The following is a 14,462-nucleotide window of genomic DNA, read 5'->3' as shown; positions in this document are numbered from 1 at the left end:
TGGCAGACTTCCTGGAGATTTTGTGGTGCTCTGACTTCTCAGCCCATCTGAGAGCAGCACTGAACATACAACACACACATTCACTCGTTCTCCAGTCTTCATCAGATAAGGATGTTACACTCCCAGATGTGAAGGTCACCTTTCACATTACTGACACTACGAAAAAGCACAGCGATGTAAGGAAAAACATTATCCAAGGTAAGACAGCAGAGAAACGCCGAGATCTTTGGCAAGCGTTATAAAGCTTCATTTTCATTATGAAATATATACTTCAAATATAGTCAAATGCTTCTAGCTTTATTTCTCTCAGTTACACAGTTTAACACTTAGCATAAACTGTTTATCTGATTGTGATTTGTTTTGGGAATACATGTATTGGAAAGCATTTATATGCCCAACATAGCATCTCTAGTAAAACTTTATATAGCCACCTAGTGGCCTACATGGAATTGACCTATTAAAAATATTTAGGATTACATGAAGATCCTCCTTATCTAAAAATAAAACAAAGTACATGTTCCATAGCCTTTGCATATATTTAAGATATAAATGCTAATTTGTTTGCACAGTACATCCTTCAGCACAATCTGAGAAATCAAGTGTGGAAGGTGGGAATTATATGAAACACCAACAGACAGCAAAGTCAATGTGGCTGTTTTGGAAAGAAAGGAATGGAGGGAGCTAAACATGAATTGAATCAAAGATGTGAATGCAAGGGTAAGTAAACAAACATTCCACACCATGGTTGCAAGTGTTATTAAATCTGTATGAGAGGAAAAAGAAAGAAGGGTACCATTAAGGAGAAAAAAGAAAGCTGAATGCTTGCATAGTATGAAATGTTATGGAAATTCAGCTGTTGTCCCCATTTTCAATAACTTAAATGAATATCACTTAAAACATCACACAGATTAAAGACATCTGTATATATTTCAGATTCAATATTAATGCCAAAAATACATAGTATGATTTTACATAGGATTTATGCTACATTAGAACACTAAAGACAAACATCACTTGAGTATTAAATGAAACATTAAATATTAAATAACTGAAAAATAAAATAAAAAGTGTAAACACTAAGCTAACTTAGGAAATTGCTATTGCAACACATCCAATGAAGTGGTTTTAAACAGTACAAAAAGATTAGAAGTACGCTTCCAGTCTACATGGAATACACAAAGCTCATTCCAGAAACCTGTTACAGAACTGGTCCGGGATCACACAAGAACCTTCTCTCTCCAGCGCTATCCTCATTCCTTTTCAGATTTAATTTTATACAGCTTTACCAATTTTCTCTTGCACGGAGCAATCAACAGTAAAACGAATACTTCAGTTTGCCACTGTCTGCTAACATCTTGGGGAAAACTGAGGGTTTGTTGGAGATTCAGTGTAAGATTTGAGTTCGTATGCAGCGCCGCTATCAACTTCCATGGACTTCCGAGAGAACAGGAGCCTAACGTCTCGGTGGAGGTAGATCTTTCCAGATTTAGAACTCTGGAACCTGAAAAGACATGGACAGATATATTATGTATAACATGCATGCACACCAATCTGAAAAAGATTAACTTCAAGTACTGTTGAATTATATGCGGAACTTTAAGAAGTTAAGGCCAAAAAACCCACGTGAACATCAAATGAGCTCTTAAGTAAGCAGCAGGTTAAAATGAAAGAATAACGTTTCCTATCTATTTTCTCTATCCAAACCTGCCAGACATGTGCCAGTATCATTTGTCCTAAAATTTAACAGCTATAGGTAAGACACAATTTGCATTTTAGAGAACTGCATTCTATAGTCTTCATCTGGCTTAAGAACTCCTTAATTCCCTTTCCTCACCCAAGAAGAACAGAAGAGCAAGGAATATTTCTTATGGCAGCTGAACATCACTATCAGTATGCCACAGTCACAGAGAACAGATATTGTGGTAGGAATTAGGAAGAGAAAAGAAAGAACACAGAGAAATGCTCACATAAAACCACACTCTGCACTATCACATATCAATTTGAATAGAATTTGCACAATTTTTAATAAGCATTTACTCACAGACCATACTAAAGCAAGAGCAGCATCTCTATCATAGATGCAGACAATCAGATTCAAATTCTGAGAGGAGTGAGAAAGACAACAGCAGACCCAGAGGAGCTGCAGAATCACTGCTTTCTTTGCCACAGTTTCACTCAGCAGAGAGGCAGAACAGCCCATAACCATCCATACAGCCAGACAGAAAAAACTTCTGCTCTTCCAGATACGCTGCCAAGGGCATTAAAAGTAGTGAGCTCTAGCAGAATGCTCCTACTGGCCCCAAAGTGCTCCCATCCATCATTTAGTTGCTTCGTGTTCTCAGTACGAAAGCCTTCACCTGGCAGGCAAAGAAGAGAAGTTTCTATCCTGAGAGGAAATTCTGAAGGACAGCAAACAAAGGAAGAGAGTAAAAGAGATGAGGAGCCAACTGAACACTGCAAAAAGTCAGCATGTAGCACATAATGCATTTTTAAATTAAAAACATTACTGAAAGATCTTCCGAAGCACAAGTACGATGGACTACATTAGCTCATATGGAATAGATAGATGTAGTTTCAGAGCATTATTGTAAACTATGCCTGAATTATTCTCATTTTACACAGGGATCCATCAGGAGATTATCAAGGTCTGTTTTTAAATCATCTCAAGCTTGTTATTTTCAAGTAGTACGAATCCTGTCAGATTCCCTTTGCTCAGTAAATATGGCTCCCCTGCAACTGGGCTTTTCTGAGCGTGACATTTCACGAAGATCGGAGGAGGATGAGTGGGAGATGGTAATTAAGTTTGGGAGATTCTTCTGATTTATGCTTCCATTGCCTCTATTTTTTGAGAAGTACCTTTCACAGTCACTGGGATGTATGGCCTCGGGTTTTCACATGTGCAAGCGCGTGGGAATTCACAGCAGACTATCACACACACCCCTGCGGGTGGCAGCGCAGTGGCCAGCACAGGACTGGCCCTGGAGCTGTGGCAGTTCCAGTGGTTTTGTGTAAGGGAATCAAGAAAAACACAGCAGACGTTTCTGACAGATGGTGTCCTAGGAACAGCACCAATGTACAAATATAGGGAGGCTTAAAAACACAAATAACAGATGAGCTAGGAAGACTGGCAGAGGAAAAGAAGCTAAGTGATGAACATGACTGGAGAAATGACAAATGAGCTCAAAAACCTCAGGGTATCAACAGGCCATCAGAATTCACAAAGAACAGAGTCAGCCACAGGAACAGGATGCAGCAGAACAGCCCTAAAAAAGGACGTTGGAAGATCTTTTCTTTTTGCAGGAGGAAAAGACAATACAGCACAATCTATAAAATCTTTAAATAAAGCTGTGAACAAAGAATGGAAAATAACACATTTCCTGATCAGGAAAAATGCTGAGAGATCAGAAAGATCAGAATGAAACCATTAAGTCAGGAGCAGCAGATATCTTCAGTTTCCATCAGCAACATCTTTGGCCACATCAGGAAAACATTAAAAAAAGAAATTTCTCAGCACCCTGTGGAACTGCTGCATTGAAGCATTGGTTTGAAGAGTACCCCCACCTCAGTCACTCAGTAACACCCAGCCAATGAAAAAAACGAGCCCCATCAGCCACTGAGCAACAGCCATTATGCTCCGTCCAATTAAGAGATAGCATGTCGGTAGCTACAACAGCTCACCAAGCCTTAGAAACCTGAAAAGCATGGAGCTGTGGGCAGGTTCTCTGTTCAACTGCCTTTTCCAGGGGGTGTCAGAGTACAATCCAGAAACCAGCTGACTGTTGCCATCATGGCACAGGGCACAGCTGGGCTCTCACTTCTGTGCTCACACAGACTTGATTACAACACAGAAGTCTTTGTTTGGCATGCAACACAACTTTTCTGTTGTTTTTAAGATGCTCCAAAGCATCTTCAAAAGACTTCTAAAATTGTATCAACCCCTGACGGCTGTATAAGAATCCTTTGCTCTCTGAACATATTGCCTATTATGTCAGGACTGCAGCTGCACAATGCAGTCTAATGGCATGCTGAACAATCTCAAATGTACAAAACGGTGTGCGTAGAAGTTGCATAAGCACTGTATGTGAGCAGAAGTTGCATAAGCACTGTACCTGACGCTCTAAAGAGTGCTGCAGAGATTCTGGCCGCCCATTTAAAGTTCCAGATCTATAAAATTACCACTTGCAAAGAAGGTGTTCATAACGCGAGTGCTGACAGCTGTAATTGAGGCCTCACAAGCAGATCCTACCACAGCACAGATTAACATTTGGGACTTCACTATGTTGGTTGGTTTTCTCTGAACAAAACTTCAACATGAACTTCAGCAGCATGTTTTCAGAAAGTACTGCAACTAAACCTGAAAGACTGCTTTAAGGAGTATTAAGAAAATCTTTCTAATTTAGCTTTTTTTTTAGTTTTATATGCAAGTTTTCAGCAGGATGGGTTTGAGGAAACTTGTCTACTTCTAATCATTTTCTGATCCTATTACAGATTTAAAAGTAACATATATGAACGATAAGATACTCACACCTTTTGTTTTTCCAGCCAGAAACGGTTACATTTGCAATGATGTGTTTTACATTATACATTAAAAACCTCCATCAGAATGCAGAAAGCTGGACTAAATCATACAGGTATTTCAGATATTTCTGAAATATATATATTTCAGGTATTTCAGGTATTTCACTAAAAGCAGCAGAATTGCTACATGTCTGTCTCAGCAGAAGACTGCAGACGTACGGGCTGTAAGAGACTACAAAGAAGAAAGCAGGCTTGCTTTGGGTCTGCCTAAAACAAACCTACCACCTACATGAAAGCAGAAACTAAAAGTTAGGTACAGTAAGTTAGTGTGGCCTGACAGGACAAATTTCACTCCAGACTAAAATTCAGAATGAAAGCACAGTTCAATGCCAACACTCATCTTTTCTGCCTGTTGACTTTCATTTAACAGGAAACATTGGTCTGGGATCACTGTTAGATACAACTGTGCTTTCAAGCCTGCTAATGCCACTAAGTAGTGAAAATTTCCCAAGTAATTCTACAAGTTAAACTAAGAGATCTGACTGTTCAGCCTGCTAGCTTTAAAACAGCAGCAGCCACCGGGTTTTAAAGAGCTGCAATGTAAGCACTGGGTCTGTGTACGTGCGTTCAGTGCAGTAACACAGGCACAAGTCTGCAAACTGATGAAGGACAAAGCACTTCCAATTGCAGCCTTCAGAACACCCCAAGAGCAGTCACACCACACCTGGTTTCAGGCAGTGCTTTGTACGCCCTGTAAGGAAGATGTGGTGAACATTCCATAAAAGTGAAAGGTGCCTCAGTGGCACTCAGTCACAAAAGAAGTTGTTAGATTTCTGCCACTAAACACTACACATTTAGTAGTGATTCCAAATGCTTTTCATGTCAGAACCTGTTCCTGTCAGACCTGTGTGCACACAACGTTCTCCACGCTGACCCTTGCTCTGGCTCCTGCCATGTTACGGCACGTGCACTACTCCTTGTAACCTCAGAGCAGGTCTGTGATCCAGCCAGAACTCAGTCTCTTCTGAGGAGAAAACACTCAAAAGTTTGACAAGACTATAAAAATGTCAGGAAAGAACTTTATATTTTATCTCTGTTCCTCCCAAGCAGAAGCCAAACTGTTTATTAGCTTTTCACCCTCTATTGTCTGTTTGAAATACCAAATCAACAGCGTTCTTTTTTTCTTAAATAAGCCTGCAGGCAGACAGGCTGCTGGCAAAGGCAGTGAGAGGTGCTTTGGCAGGTACTTGGATTTCTCCTTTCAACCTTTTCTTGCGAGCTCCCAGCAGCTCACCTCAGATGGATGAGGTAGCGTAGCAGCCTTTCTTCAGTCTGTTGGCTGTTTTCCTTACTGACAGTCCGCTTGACTTCTCGTCTCACAGGAACAGAGAAAGTTCTTTGCCGTAGGAATGTCTGATGATTAGCTGGCATCTCTCTTAAGTCGTAGATCACCACAAACATCTTCACCACAGTTTTGTTAGGGTTAAATAAGGTCTGAAAAGACAGATGGTTCAGTGCAATACTCTTTAGAGATGAAAAACCAGGGGAAAAAAAAAATCACTTGTGAAAATAGTCACCATCCTCTGTGCACTTTGTTCCTGTATAAGACAGAAATATTTATGCCAAAATGTGTGCTTTTTCTGTATACTTCAACACTTTAGCTTCCAGAAATTCTCATTTTTTAAATATAATAATTATTTTTCTGATCTGAAACTGTAGCACATGACTACTATTCTTCTTCTAATCTGCTCCTCTGTTTTTATTTTTCTAGGCAGATTTTTGTCTCCACTATTTTTGAGACTGTGCATCCAGCAGGTGAAGTGGGCTCCACTTTGACACCTAGAATTAGCAACGTGTCACCCCAGCTTGAGCTCTTAAAAGAAAGAGGCAGATGTTGCCTCTAAGCAATGGCTGTGATTTACTTTCTGATTTTACTATGGAAAGTAGGTACTTTAGAAGTGTTGCAAAATGTAGGTAAGACTGAATATTTAAACTGGGCGTCTCTTTTCAAAGGATTTCAGAATTTGCATTTCTCAATTACCTCACTGAAGAAATAATTGTTACCAACTATCCTGAATCTTCAGTAACTGATCTGAAGCCTTTTCACAGCATTGGATGGGATCAAATGTTCAGAGTCTCCTTTGTCCCAGACAGATTTATACTTTAAATAATCACAATTCTACAAGTTTCTAGAGAAAATCACGTTTCCACTGCTAGCTTTATACTCCTCTCCAGTAAATAACCTAATTCCCTCTGCATTAATTTCTTGATATAGTGCTTTTAATGCACTCGCATCTGCGATGCTGCATCCACTTTTAAGAAGGGTAGAAAAGATGACCGACCCAGGGAACTACCAACTTGTCAGCCTCTCCTCTGTACCAGGTAGGAGCATGGAGCAGATCCTCCTGGAAGCTATGCTAAGGCATGGAAGAGAAGGAAGTGATGTGGCACAACCACACTGTTTCACCGAAGGCAGGTCCTGCCTGACCAACCTTGTTGCTTTTTACATGGTGTAACAGTGTCAGTGGACAAGGGAAGAGCCACTGATATCACCTATCTGGACTTCAGTAAGGCCTTTGACACGCTCCTCCATAACAACGTTCTCTCCAAATTGGAAAGATAGGAATTTCATGAGTCAACTATTTGATTGATGAGGAACCAGTTACAAGGTTGTACCCAGAGAGTGGTGGTCAATGGCTGGATGTCCAGACGGAGATCAGTGACGAGTCGTGTCCCTCAGGGGTCAGTGCTCTGTAACAACTTCATCAGTGACACTGACACCAGCATTGAGCGTGCCCTCAGCCAGTTTATGGATGACACCAATCTGTGAGGTGCAGTCAATGCACCCAAGGGATGGGATGCCATTCAAAGAGGCTTAGATAGGCTTGAGCAGAGGGCCCAGGAGAACCTCAGGAAGATCAAAAAATCCAAGCACAAGGTCTTGCATGTGGGTCTTGGCAACCCCTGCTATCAACACAAGCTGGTGGACTGCCAGGATGGAGCCCTGTCAAAAAGGACTTCAGGCTAGTGGCAGATGGCAAGCTGGACATGAGCCAGCAATGTACTCTCACAGCCCAGAAAACCAACTGTAACCTGGGCTGTGTCAAAAGAATTGTGTCCAGCACGTCGAGGGAGGTGATCCTGCCCCTCTGCTCTGCGCTGGTGAGACCTCACCTGGAGAACTGCGTCCAGATGTGGAGTCCTCAGTACAGGAGAGATGTGGACCTGTTAGAGCGCATCCAAAGGAGGGCCACAAAAATGATCCAAGGGAAGGAACACCTCCCCTATGAGGACAAGCTCAGGGAGCTGGGGCTGTTCAGCCTGGAGAAGAGTAGGCTCCGAGGTGACCTGATAGCGGCCTTTCAATATCTAAAGGGGGGCTATAAGAAAGAAGGGGATAGACTCTTTAGCGGGGTCTGCTGTTATAGGACAAGGGGAAATGGTTTCAAACTAAGGAAGGGGAGATTTATACAGGATATAAGGAAGAGGTTTGGTTTTGTTTTTACAGTAAGGGCGATGAAGCACTGGCACAGGTTGACCAGAGAGGTGGTGGGTACCTCATCCCTGGATACACTCAAGGTCAGGCTGACCAGGCTCTGAGCATCTCATCAGGTTCTGTAGGTGCTTTTGTTCAGTGCAGGGGAGTTGGACTAGATGACCTTTAAGGATTCCTTCCAACTCAAATGATTCTATGATTCTATTCTATGCTGCATACGTACCACTTGTATCGTTCCTGAAGGCGGTACCCGATAACCCCTTTTACCAAGGGACTCTAAAGTAATTACACCCTGGGGAAAAAATAAAGAAACAGTCAGCAGGGTGCAATACAAATCATAGTGCTCTACTCATTTAGTTGCTGCTGATTTTTAGAAAAAAAATTAAAGAATATAACACAAAATTTAAGATGAAGTTAAAAATCAACAGCTTCGGCAGATCATTAAGAGCTGTGCAATAAGGAGTACATTCTGCTCTCAAAACAGCTTTCAAGGTTCCACCTGTTCAGACTAGCAGTCAGGGAGCTACAGAAAAATAAAAAGACATTCTAGAAAGAAAGCCTTCAGTTAAAAATGAAAGAACTGCCTGTCCATTTCTGTATGGCCTGCAATTGCACCAATAATACTTCCATCCCAAAGAATTAATTCTTGCTTTTCAAAGACAGCAGATGCACTTAATCTCCCATTCTAATGCAAAACTCTAGAACAATATCATCTGCTTCAGTACCAACAGGGATCTACAGAGCGTGAGCATCCCAGCAGCACCCATGGAGGAAAAGCACTCTGCTCCAGCACTGCTGAGCTCACCCTTGAGGCTCTGCATTTCAGCATGAACTCCATCATGCTTCTGTGCACAACTGGTGTACTGCACTGATACAGACACATCGAAAACAAAACATCCAACAAAAAAACCCAACAGGAAAAGCAGAGCAAAAGAAACTAGCTAAACAAACAGAAACAATGTTTCTGATGATGGAGGCACGATACAAATGCTGTCTTAATCCTGTGAGACCCAGCCATAACTGCGTATTTACAACATGTGGGAAAGCCTTAAACAATGAAACTCTGCTAGTGAAATAAGCAATGCTACTTTAACCATTTGAAGAACATCAGAATCCTTTTATCTTCTGGAAAATTAGGTGAAATAATCTAAATAGATGAAAGCAAGAAAATTGATACTACTTTTCTGTAGTTAAGAAAGATACATACAAGCTTAAACTGTATTATGCAAACTTAACTTGCAAAGCCATTTAACTTCATTTTCTGAATCAGTTCAGAAGCAGAATACCAAAACATGGTACAAATTCGAAGTCTGCACATTGAGATAATCAGATATTAAGCCCTGCTTACATGTTTAAATAAACTATTTACTGTATTTTAAATGCACATATACACAGTAAAACCTCTCAGAATGAGATCTGTCTCCCAGGTAACACCCAGGTTACTTAACAGGCATTCAAAATGAATCCAGCTGTCAGCTGGATGCTTTGAACTGTCGAATCAGACTTTTGCTTTTTACAAGGTAGCAATTTTTAGGCATTCAAACCTGTTCTGTCATTGCAGAAGCGCAGAACAGAATTAGTACTGCAGTGCTGGTGTAAACACCAACAGATTAAGCAGCTTATGAGAGTGATGTGCTTGACACTAGCTCAGACAGCAGTTGCCTAAAAATGAAGGGCTAAGCAACTCCAACAACGAGTCTAACCTTTCCACCCACAACTGTACCTTGGCCTACCACCCAAGCTACTTACTGGGAAAGCGTTTAGTTCCCCAGGACAGCAGCTTGTTTGGAAAACAAAATGTATCCTATTAGTCCAGCTATTGCCTCACTGCCTATTTTAAGAAAGTTGGATAAAAAGAGATGGTGGAGATCAACCACTCCAGTGATATTCCATGACCAGAGCAGCTGGATGTTGGACACAGCAATGGGAGAAAACGCATTAGTTAAGAAAAGAGAAAGGGTGGGAGGAAGGGACTTTGATCACAAGCAGCTGGAAATGACCCCCCCAAAGCCCCAGAGCCCGAACTCTACTCTTAGCTCTTGGGTTCCATCTCCACCCATGAGAATTTAATTCCCCAATCATCTGAAGCCAGCTCTGTCCTTATGTAAAAACTGCAGGGCTTTGAAATGCCAAAGGATGAGGGCTAAAATATCCTCCCGGAGGATACTGTGTCTACTACCACAGAAGTACCTGATCAGCTGAGAAACTCTGAATAGCTCTGGGTAGTTTACATATGTTTCCGTGCTAATTACAAAACATCTCAGCAAGCATTAGGGTTGTATGTCTGATTACTGTATTAGAGCACGAGTTAGGCAAGTTCACCTGCCTACAAGCTTATGAACTGCGTTCCACCTTCCTGGTTTTTAACAGAGGAGAGATAATTTGGACCATACACTCACCATGTACGGAGAGGGTGCGTTATCATCTGAAACGCTGTAGAATGACACTTCAACTGGCAGGGTCATGTGAGTGGGACAGAAGACTCCACTGGCTCCCACTTCTGCTGTGAAGCCCTCGACGATGCCTAGCGGGTCTAAGCGAAAGTTCAAGACGGACTCCTGAAAAACAAAACATACAGCTTAGATTGAGACTGCCTCAAAATACGGCACAAAATCAAAAGGAGGAAACAAGAAAGCAAGTTTCTATGAGAACCTGGGTCCTAAGTGTGCCATGAGGTGACATACCAGAAATCACAACCGAGGCAGAAATGACAACAAACAGAGGAACATTCAGCAAGATGGTAGTGGTCTAACAGAAAGCATCATGCAACCCTGTCTTAATCTGACTCAGACCTGCACAAAAGCTCTCAGAGAGCAGTGGGATCTATTCACGACTTGTCTGAAAGAATAGACTGTAACCTGCAGCTTTTCTCAGCATATTCACTCCATGTTTCACAAGGCATAGTGCAATCCAGAAGTGCTACAATTAGTCATTGGCATTTGATGTGCTACATGAAACCAAAAGCTGGAGGCTACACTTCCAATATGTTGTTTACTACACTGATTTCATGTGGCTTTTGTGAAACATTGAGTAAGTTTCAAGAGTAAAAATGAGATTTTTTTTTCCTAGGTTTATATATGACAAAAACAATAACAGTTTGAACCTCATTTAAGCCAACAGAATACCTCTTAAATTAACCGTAGTTTAAAGTAAAAGTTAAAATTTCTGATTTTGTATCTGAGAGAGAAGACTTCTTTGGAATGAAATTCATGCCTTATTAGATGGAAATTAAAACAAATTTCATTCAATTTAATTATGAATCTTTACACTGTAATCAGGCTGGAATTATCCACACTAATGTGCTCTAAAAGCAGTACAGAAGAATAATAAAAATACCACAAGACTTCTAGACAATATGCAATACCTCAAAGTTTCCCAGAAGGCTAAGACTTGTTACTGGTGGAGCACTAGAACTTAGAAATGGTTTTCCATGGCTCTCTGGATCACTCTCTCTGTTTATACATTGTTGTGGGCTATTAAATAAAAAAGAATAAATATAAAGGATGAACACATTTCTTCTGGGTATAACCTGGTCTAAAAAGAATGATTTACTTACTGCATTGAAAATACTGTGCTAAAGAAATACCAGTTGAACACTGCCTGTTAGTACTCTTACAGAACACTTTCTAGGTTATTGAAGAATGCCTCCACCAAGAGACAGAGACAAAACAGATCTACATTGTTCACTAGCTCTGAATAAAGTAACAATATTCTCCTGTATGTAGCCATTTATCCTGAAGTTTCCACCACGCTACCATACTGAAAGCTGTTCATGTTATGCTGTTATCCACATTAATGTGTAAAAAGTCATGACTAGTCCCCTTTCAAAGGTTATGCTCCCTGAGCACATATAAAAGCAAACTATTTAACCATCCAACTCTAAGAACAAAACATTTCAAAAAAAAGAAGAAAAAAAAAAAAAGCTTTTCATATAATGGAGAAAAAAACTTCAGGGAAACAGAAGAATCAATGATTAATCAATTTGCTGTTTGAGAACTCAAGTGTATCCTACAGCTGTCCCAGTCTTCGATGGGACAGAGCTCATCTCAGCAGTGGCTGATTTGGGACCTGAGACAAAAGCCATCAATTGATGAGCGCAGCAAGGGCTGCAAACCACTGCCTGCACCATTGCAATGAAATCTTAAAAAATTATTTCAGAATAAGAATTCTTTGAAAAGGCACCCACACATCTGCATTTGTTAATGATCTTTGTTGTTACATATGTTCTGTTTAAAGAAAAATCTCAAAGTTTCTGGTAAATAAAACGTACCTTCTTGCTGACAAACATTTCAGCTGCAGTAGTGACGAATCCAGATCAAAGCACCCAGACTGTGTTTTCCTCTGAGGAACCTCAAAAGGGGAAGAAAATGCTAATTTAAAAACTGTACTTCCAGTAAGCACAAATTTGACAAGTAAGCACAGGTTTGCCAAGAATCTGCATAACATTACAAAAACATGAAAACAAAGAAGAAAGCTGTTCTAAACTTATTAAAGCTATTCTAAAATTATTAAAGATTCTGATTGACTGAACTGCTTCAAAAGATTGAAGAAAAACTGATCAACACAAACAGGAGCTTCCGGAAGAATACATGAACAAAGCAACAGGAACTAAATATGCCCCCACATCACTGTGCAGCTCACTCAGGAGGCTTTGGAACAGCGCAGTGTTAGAAATAAACAAGTTGTACCGATTTCCATCTGAGCTCCCTGAAAATATGACATTGTCCATAAGCACCAAAGAACAACACACACTACATGCTATAAAAGGTAATAAAAGTATGTCAGTAGTTCTAATTGGGAATGCCTTTCTCTCTAGAAGCCCCAGACAACCAACCAGGAACTACATAGATTGCTCTTAAAGTAATGCCTCCTGTTTATGACCACGGAAAGTCCAACAGATACAAAGAGCACAATAACACTACTTGATAGAGGAAATTCTCAGCTGCAAAATGCTATTTTTTAGCACAGTCACCACCATTAGCTGAGCATTTTTGCCAGCAATGAATAAGAGCCTGCCTGTCACACTGGAAAAACCTGCACCAGCAGAGATGACCCACTGTCTCACAGCTGCTATAACAGTGGCACTGCTGGGAAAACATCACCCACACAGTCCATCTTTCCACCATCCAAACAGACGGAAATCAAAAGGCACCGAATCAGGACTATATGGTGGGTGTGGTAGAACAGTCCAGCCAAGCTCAGCCACGTGCTCCACGGACTTCAAACTGGTGCAGGCCTGGACAGTGACTTATCTTTCACATTACCGTTGCCACCGCTGAAAGGCACAACCAGTCACCTTCCTGTTCTCATGCCCACTGTTTGGTCTCCAGAAACATTCAGCAAGCATCAATAGATGTCAATGGGTGCCATTTTTTTCCACATGCAGGAACTCAATTCCACACCTTCGCTTCACACACATTTCCATGTCAGACTAGCCAACACAATAAAACACGAGGCATTACTTTCAGAGCAGCCCTCATATAAATATGTGTTTCTGCCTTTTCACAGCAACCTTGTATCATTTACTCAGCTACATCTCTGCATATTGAATATGCTGTACAAACTGTTCACAGAAACAAAAACTTCAGGATAATAGGCCACCAGGGATTAATAACACACAAAAACCCCTTGGTGACTACAAAATGCTTTCTTTTGCTTGCTGTAAAATTTTTTATTTTACCTTTTGTTACTCTTGAAAATCTACCTCTAATGTATCCTTTTTCAGAATTATTCAAATTCATTTTAGTGTTAATTCTGAAGATCCCTGCTGCAAAGGCATTCACTCTGACACCAAAAGCAAATACAAAAACAACTTCTAGGTATCTCGTCAAAGTTTCTACACTACACGGGAACTAAATGTTCAAAATACTCCCTTTCTCACATAAAAGTTGAGTCACAATTAAGCCATAACTTCACCATAAACTTACAGGACTTGAAAGCAGAGGCAATCCAGTTCGGGGATGAAAAGCCTTGGTTGAAGTTCCATCCAAGGACCGAAAATTGTGTTTCCGCCATATATTTGTGTGTTTTAGAGATGGTGCTTTCTGTCAGCAAAACAGATTGACTCAAGATATTACTGGGCCATTTCAACAGCCTATCAAGCCATCATTTGTCTGCTTGAGTGTAAAGAACTCCTGCAGCTGGTGCACCTGCATCATATTAATGTATTACGAAATAGATTCAAGTTCTCTTTGATTCAATCTACAAGCACTACAAACAACTGATTGTAAATGGCCACACACGACAGTGAGACAACAGCACGTGTATACGTGACACCTAACTGACTGCAGAAAAGGTCATTTCTAATGCTGTCACAGTGAGCAGGATGAGGCAGTGTTCTTCCTCACGTTAAACTTTTAATTCAGAAGGGAGGAGGGAAGCACCGCTAGGCCAAACTGCACTTCACTGGAAGCAGACAACAGTCCAACACTGCTTCACACAGCCAGAC

At 40.8% G+C, this 14,462-nt stretch overlaps 1 protein-coding gene across 4 annotated transcripts in view; it reads right to left on the bottom strand.

Annotated features, from left to right (window-relative positions):
• Positions 1-276: 276 nt before the first annotated feature.
• FAM214A (family with sequence similarity 214 member A) overlaps positions 277-14,462 on the bottom strand; it is a 43,372-nt gene continuing 29,186 nt past the window's right edge. For all 4 annotated transcript variants that reach the window (XM_042875747.1, XM_042875746.1, XM_042875744.1 and 1 more), the window contains exons 6-12: positions 13,942-14,058; positions 12,285-12,364; positions 11,379-11,487; positions 10,414-10,572; positions 8,238-8,306; positions 5,813-6,012; positions 277-1,501 (exon numbers count right to left, since the gene is read on the bottom strand). In XM_042875747.1, coding sequence (XP_042731681.1) covers positions 1,348-1,501; positions 5,813-6,012; positions 8,238-8,306; positions 10,414-10,572; positions 11,379-11,487; positions 12,285-12,364; positions 13,942-14,058 — 888 coding nt within the window. In that variant the 3' untranslated portion in view covers positions 277-1,347. The remainder of the gene's footprint in view (positions 1,502-5,812; positions 6,013-8,237; positions 8,307-10,413; positions 10,573-11,378; positions 11,488-12,284; positions 12,365-13,941; positions 14,059-14,462) is intronic.

The sequence above is a fragment of the Lagopus leucura genome, unplaced genomic scaffold (assembly GCF_019238085.1).
Source record: "Lagopus leucura isolate 7727_CA_CO unplaced genomic scaffold, USGS_WTPT01 Super-Scaffold_100015, whole genome shotgun sequence".
NCBI classification, from domain to species: Eukaryota; Metazoa; Chordata; class Aves; order Galliformes; family Phasianidae; genus Lagopus; species Lagopus leucura.
This window is presented reverse-complemented; position numbering and strand designations above follow the sequence as displayed.